Source organism: Rhinichthys klamathensis, unplaced genomic scaffold (genome assembly GCF_029890125.1).
Source record: "Rhinichthys klamathensis goyatoka isolate OS25496 unplaced genomic scaffold, OSU_Roscu_1.1 h1tg000312l_1, whole genome shotgun sequence".
In the NCBI taxonomy this organism is placed as follows: domain Eukaryota; kingdom Metazoa; phylum Chordata; class Actinopteri; order Cypriniformes; family Leuciscidae; genus Rhinichthys; species Rhinichthys klamathensis.
In genome coordinates this window covers 340047-347605 of record NW_026606830.1, presented here as the reverse complement: position 1 = coordinate 347605, position 7559 = coordinate 340047, and the positions used below count along the sequence as shown (strand labels likewise).

The window sequence follows — 7559 nt, the reverse complement described above, 5'->3', positions numbered from 1 at the left end:
CAAGTTTATAAGCCAAAGCCTTTGCTGTGAGTTGAACTTTTCTTTTAAATGTGTCCTTTTCAGGTTCAACATCGGCACCCGTTTCAATCTCACTCATGATTGAAGCACGCACACCTCAGCGCGTCTGAATACGATACATTTAGACGCTTCCCAAAACAAGCGAACACAATCCAAAACAACGCATATCATCGGATATGTCTCACAACTCCAATAGATTCGCAAAAGCCCAACAATCTAAACAACGATCCATCAAACACACCAACAGCGCTGCATCAGTCGTAAACAAACCGCAAACTGCCAGACCATTTCAAATCATCCGCGAACACAAGCAAAGACGTAACAACCCAATGTCCTACGAGTTCAACAGCAGCAAACATATCCGAAGACGTCGGTCCTGTTGCTTTGAACGTCCAATTGTTCGATGATTGTTAGCAGCAAACATATCCAAAGACGTCTGTCCTGTTGCGTTAAAAGTTCAATGTGCAATAATCCTCATTAAAACAAGCGAGAGCAGGGCGATTCTCCGTCAGTCAGCGCTGCGCTTCCAATCCTTTCCGTCCAGTAAAAGCGCGAGGGCCTCTTCCTTGAATCCAAAGTCGACACGTTCACGTTCTCAAACAAACAATTTTGTTGACTAACTTGTAGCGGCACATAAAAACAATCCTAAAACCGCTAAGGAGCTGAGTGGAGGAATAACTTCTGTGACGCGTTTATCCTTGAAGCTTGCATGTTGTTTTGTTGTATAAACAACATGTATGTGTATACTACAGTAAGTATGTGTATACTTACTGTAGTATACTTACTAATGTACATACTGCAGAAACAGTAAGAGTATATGGTAGTATAATTTTGCAAACAGCCATTGTTCAATATAAATGTGTTGGTCCATAGTACCTGTTGGGATGGTTACAACAACATTAAGTTGAATATTGTTAGTCTAAGATGTCACATTCTGTGGTAAATGTGAGTGAAAAAACAACCACTATCTCTGCCAGTAGCCACCAATTGCTGTTAGACTGAGTATCCTGTTAAGGACATGAAATTATCTTTGTTTTCAAAATGTTTTGACTAATCATGTTGAGATTACACACATATGAAAAATGTTCAATTCAACTTTTTTTTGTTAGGACAATGATTTTTTCAGACCAGACTCATTAGAAAAACGAATTGTGGCAACATTTTTGCAAAAAGCAAAATACGTTGCGTCGTGCACGTTTCATGACATTTTTAAAGTGAAATGTCTAGTGAGTGGCGTTAAAAGCGTGCTTAGTTTTTCCGGAACAGATGAACGTGTATATGGCAATGTTTTATTACAATGTTTGGAGTTTGTACCGTACGTATTAGGGATGGGAAGATTAACCGATATGTATCGATACGCGGTCATGCGCGTGCACGATGCGAGTGCATCGGTAGAGCAGCAGAGGATTAATTAAATTTTGGAAGCAAATCGAGATGCATCGGTTTTTGCGAGATGCATCGGTTTTTCCGAGATACAGCTTATCCTTTTAATACAGAATGTATTTCTTTATTTATTTAAGTTTTGTGAACTTGTTTTTGGCACATAATTTAATCGACCTACATAAAGTAGGCCTAAGCAACGGACTTTGCGGGTGTGTACACTATAACTCAATGTATCAGCTGCGCGGATGAAGCCAGTGATGCGCCCAAAGGTAGTTGTCGGGAAGCGCGAGGAGTAAGCAAAACAAACATGTCGGATGCCGAGATAATTTATCCTCCACTGAGTTTTAAATCTAAAGTTTGGAAACACTATGGATTTTACAAGAAAGACGGACGACTTGACAAGACAAATGCAATTTGTAAATTGTGCCGCGCATCTGTAAAATACACGGGCAGTACGACTAATCTGATATCTCACTTGAAGCGGCGCCACGGTGTTGTTGTGGAGGAAGCATCTGCCAGTGCCCCTGCATCCTGCTCTGATTCACCTGTAGCTACCAGCTCCAAAAGTGGTGAGAAAAGTATTGAAGGTTTTTTCCATGCACCGCTTGCTAACAATTCCGCGCGCTCCACGGCAATAACAGATGCTATTGCATTGTTCATCTGCAAAGATATTCAGCCCTATAGTGTCACGGAGAACGAAGGTTTTAAACACCTCCTCCATGTTTTGGAGCCTCGTTATAAGATACCAAACCGAAAGCTATTCTCCGATAAACAGATTCCTGCTCTGTACGACAAAGTCAGAAGAGAGATAGAGGAGTCTTTGCACAAAGCCCAAAGAGTTGCTTTAACAGTGGACGGTTGGACATCTTGCGCTACAGCATCATATGTAACGGTCACAGCACACTACATAGATGACGGGTGGATTCTCAAAAACCACGTTTTGCAGACCAGAGTGTTCAACGAGGCTCACACAGGGAATAATCTAGCCGTTTTACTTCAGGATGTTTGCCGCGAGTGGAAGATCGAAGAGAAGAGCCCCGCGTTAGTCACAGATAACGCCAGAAACATGATCCTGGCTGGTGCTGGTGCCAAAATGGACCCACACGTGAGATGCATCGCCCACACATTGAACTTGGCATCTCAAAAAGCCTTTAAGGTGGACAGTGTCTCTGTGCTGGTGGTGAAAGTTAGGAAGCTTGTCACCTTTTTCCACAAAAGCCCCAAGGCAACTGAAGTTCTGCGTGAAATACAGACCCAGTTACACCTGCCCAACCACAAGCTCATCCATGACGTTTCCACCAGATGGAACAGTACCCTCGACATGTTGGAGCGTTTCTGGGAGCAGCAGCCTGCTGTGCTGAACAACCTGCTATCCAGGAAGATAAAGAGGCGTGAGGCTATGGCCAGTTTGACAGAAGATGACATGACACTGATCCCAGAGATCATCAAATTAATGTCACCACTGAAAGTGGCAACCACACTCCTCAGTGAGGAAAAAAATCCCACCATCTCCATTATCTCTCCAGTCCAAGCCAAATTGCAGAGACAATTCCAACCAGATGAGAGTGATCTAGAGGTTATTTCCCATATGAAAGACAGATTCAGGCAGGACTTTGATGGCCGTTATACATATCTTGAAGGCACTCTCCACTGTGCCTCAGCACTTGACCCCCGTTTTAAAGACCTGGCTTTTCTGGATGACAGTGATGCCAAGGATATGGTATTCATGAAGATAACAACAGAGGTGGTACAGATGAATGGAGAGGTAAGAACATTTAAAGTAAGATTGTTATTGCAGTTTAGAACTAATAATATATGATTTGAATAATATGAATAATATATGCATTATTTTACATGTTTATGCATTTTTAAGGAAGAGGTCAGTGACACAGCAATGCCGAATGAAGACCAGGCAACAGGCACATTGGAAGAGGACCAGACAGCTGAAACAGAAGGCGACAAAAGCCCTTCCAACGAGGACAAGACAGGTTGGTTTAAATGGAGACAATGCCAAAAATGTACAGAAATATGTAGTGAAGATTCAATATAGTGAACTAATTTTCAGATTGTAAATTAAAGTAATATTTTTAGCACAACTGATGAGCCTCCTCTGCCCTCTTCTGTAGATGATGCCCCTCCAAAGAAAAAGACTGCCATGGACCAGATGTTTGGAGATTTCCTGAGTGCAAGAACACCAGCAAAGACCATCAGGGAGAAAGCTAAGGATGAAATCTTAAAATATAGAGAAAGGGACACTTTAGGTTTGGATGGGGATGTGTTGCAGTGGTGGAGACTGCAAGTAGATCTTCCACTACTATCAGCTTTAGCAAAGAGATATCTGTCCATCCCAGCAACAAGCGTACCAGCTGAAAGAGTTTTCAGCACAGCTGGAGATATAGTTACAGCTCAGCGTAGCTTGCTTCACCCTGATCATGTTGATCAGTTGATATTTCTGAAGAAAAACCTTTAACTGAAGGTGACTGACCGATGTGCACTATTCTAAAAAGCATTTTTTTTTATTTAGAATTTTATTTAATTTTTATTTAATTTTATTTTATTAGCCTGTTGTTTACAGTGACAGTGATGTTTCAAAGTAAAAGCAGCATAACACTGCTAGTTCACAACGTTAACTTTTGAATATTCAGTGGCAAAACATCTTTGTAAAACTTATTTTCATAGTTGAAAACTGAAATCACAATTCTTGTTGTGCAATGGTAAGCCTTCTTTCTGTTGAAAGAGTGCAAATATTTTTTTTTAGTATGCATTGCACTTATACCTTCTGTTTATCTTGGAAATACTTAAATAATATGTGCCATGTGTTCTAAAATGGCCCTCTACTGTAAACCGACACTCAGGCTCTGAGAGAAAAGCCAGTTTGTAAAAAAGTCTTGGTTTTACTTGGTTAATAAATAATCAAACTCATTCAATGGCACCGCATCCTCTTTCACATCACCACATAAACTTGATCTAATTAGCTAGTGCTGAAGTATCGCATCGTATCGTGATAAGACTGTAAATCGTATCGTATTGCATCGCAAAATGCTACACATGTATCGTTAATATATCGGATCGGATACTTTGTATCGAGATGCATATCGGATCGGCATTATACCTTAGATGCCCAACCCTAGTACGTATCATTGAACTTGCGCTAAAATCTCAATGCTCCATTTTAAAATAATGTACACCTACACTAAACCTACCCAATAGTGTTAACAAAAGCAAATGTGAGATAAAAACGCAATCACGCAATTTTAGCTTGTTTTGAACTCTTGTTTTTGAGCTCTTTTATTGTGACCCGTCTTTCACGGGATTCGTACCCGTGATTTGTATCCGCATTACAAGTAGCTACAATTCTGTACCAGCTGAGCTATCGAGCAAACTTATAGTATGTCAGTAAAACATATGAAGCTGGTTAAGTGATGAAAATTCATCATGCACTATGGTAAAAATCGAGGTCATAACATAATTGTGCAAGGAGACGCGTGAAACAAGTCTTTATTAATTCATAATCTGCCCCTGTAATCATAATTGTGCATGAAAACGATTTAAAAGTGCTTGCTGTTTTACTGCCTCCAGTGTTCATTTCTGTTGGAAACTGCAGTGATATAGGCTACGTATTGGTACTTATGTTGCCTCAGGTACGTTTTTCCAATGAGCCTATGTTGTGATTTTTCTGTGTGTGTGTGTGTGTGTGTGTGTGTGAAATCAGGCCTTTCTCATTAGGCCTCAGCAGGCCATTCCTAAACCATACTGTCAACAGAAAGCCACAATTTACAATTCCTAATCAAGATTTATCAAGGCTGACACTTTGTGGTCAAAGAATGCCACCTCTTGCATTTGCCTGTATGATTGAGTGAGTGAGGCTGAACTGTCAGGTGGAATTCATCCTTTAGTTCAAACCACAGAATGAAGAGCACTGTCTCGAGTGCCATATCCTAAATAATGAATGTTTCTATTTGTGAATGCTCACACTAGTGGGCATTAGCGTTGAGTGCAATTGTTCTTCATAAACTCACCCAGATATCCATTATCTTGCTTTACTGTATAAGATTTACGTTCAACCTGAGAGAAAAACGGCATTAGCAGATTTCACCACTCAGGTTATTCTCCTCCCTCTTTGTGAAAGAAGCCTTCGTTTGTTTTTGTTTTTTGACACCTTCTCACTGTCTAAGATGTTCTCTGCCCACTGACTGACATATTACAAATTGGCTCTCCCAAACTGCACAGTTGAACAGATCTAGAAACTCCTAGCTGCAGAAATTATAAACCAAACTTACAATAGTGATGCTTCGCAAAACACTTACCAAATAGAATAATTAAAAAAAATTAAATGATAAATTAATGTACAACATTTATTGCAAAAAAAAAAAAAAAAACACTGTTCATAAGAGTCTGTTCAATTGCGAGATTGCAATTTGGCTTTTTTGACAAAATTTGGCAAAAAACGGCTTTTTAGATTAATTTGTTCAGGAATCGTTCTATGGTTTTGATTCTCCGGAATGAACCAGTTCATAAGAGTCATGATTTGTTTGCAAATCAGAATCTCTATTTATTGCTCTTAATATAAATGTTGAAACAGCAATATTTTTTATATTTATATATAAAATATATATATATATATATTAGGGGTGTAACGGTTCACAAAATTCACGGTTCGGTTCGATACGATACACTTGTGTCACGGTTCGGTTCGGTACGGTTCGGTACGTTTCCCATACAGCAAAAAGAAAGAAATGCCAGAGAAATTTCCTTGATTTTATTCTTTTTTATTATATTTTTATTAAAACTAACATCATAAAGTATGATATTTTTTTACTTTGAGCAATGATGGAGCTATACTTGACTTTTCTTAGGAGCATATAAAACAAAACAGCTCCTTGGACAAAATGAAATGTAATATTGTAGTAGGTTTATTTTAGTTCAGATTAACATTTGAGGGCAGCAATTGTATTCATGATGTCAAAATAAAACTGATGTAATGTTACTTGAAAGCATTATAGCCTCCTATTCCTGCCAAACTTCCATGGTTACAGTTAGTAGTGTTACTAAAGTAAATCCATGGTGAAAATTGCTGATCTGTGGACACTGGATAGTTCATTCATGGCACAATGTTTCTTCCTGGTTTCCACGTCAGCGCTGTTTGATCCGTTAATAACGGAGAAATGGGAATGTTTCTCACTAGATCTCGCAGCGATGTTATTACTTCAGTGGTGAAGTCAAATGCTTTCTTTACTGGATGTCTCAGCGCTGTGTAGTAACAGTGCTGCTTGATTAAGATCGGCTCGCGCTGCATTGGTCCAGACTGATAAACGGTCCGTCAACCACACAATAAACGAGTAGCTCAGTTTCGTTCCGCTTACATTACATTTGCCATTTGATGTTGGGCAATGTTGTGGTCACGCCAGCGTCTCTTACATTATGAGCGCGCTTGCCACGCGCGACGCGCCTACATTTGAAATAACGAAATGTTGGTCGGCAGGAAAAATGGTTCTTAAACGCGCCGTCATTAGAAGCATGCTGCCTTACTTAGCGAGAAGCGCCTTCGTTGGCTCGGCCACGTCAGGAGAATGGGCCCAGGCCGCATTCCCAAGGACCTACTTTACGGCGAGCTGGCAGAGGGCTCCCAACTGACTGGACGTCCATGACTGCGCTAGAAAGATATCTGCAAGAAAGACATCAAGCTGTCTGACATCAACGTGGACACGAGGGAGAGTCGGGCAGAAGACCGCTCCGCCTGGCAGCTTGTTGTCAGACAGGGCGTACAGAAAGCAGAGGAAATCAGAAATAAAAACCTTGCCGTAAAGAGTCAAGAGGAAGGAAAAGCAACTGCAGCCTCAGCAGGCATCGTTTTTCACCTGCAGAAAACGCAGCAGAGATTGCCATTCTAGAATCGGACTCTATATCCACTCGTGAAGGTGCAGATAGAAAATGATATTTAAGAGCTGGTTGGCTATGGCCAGGGATGCGTCACGTCCGGCTCCTTCCCTTTTCTTTTGTTGACAGTAGCCACAGCTTGTCTTTTCCCCTCTCTGGTTCCTTCGGCTTGTTTTAAGTATTCTAAGACTGCTAACCTCTCAGTATCTCAGCTGAACGGCAGTTTATATGAATACCGTATACCCATGCCTGTGAAGGGATAATAGAGCACATTTTCATTT

General features: G+C 40.5%; 1 protein-coding gene across 1 annotated transcript; it reads left to right on the top strand.

The window, feature by feature from the left end:
* Positions 1-1708: 1708 nt before the first annotated feature.
* LOC130104597 (E3 SUMO-protein ligase ZBED1-like) lies at positions 1709-7292 on the top strand. Its single transcript, XM_056271226.1, has 4 exons — positions 1709-3166; positions 3275-3389; positions 3528-3700; positions 7059-7292. Exons 1-4 carry the CDS (start codon positions 1709-1711, stop codon positions 7290-7292), a joined length of 1980 nt encoding a protein of 659 aa, XP_056127201.1.
* The last annotated feature ends 267 nt before the right edge of the window (positions 7293-7559 follow it).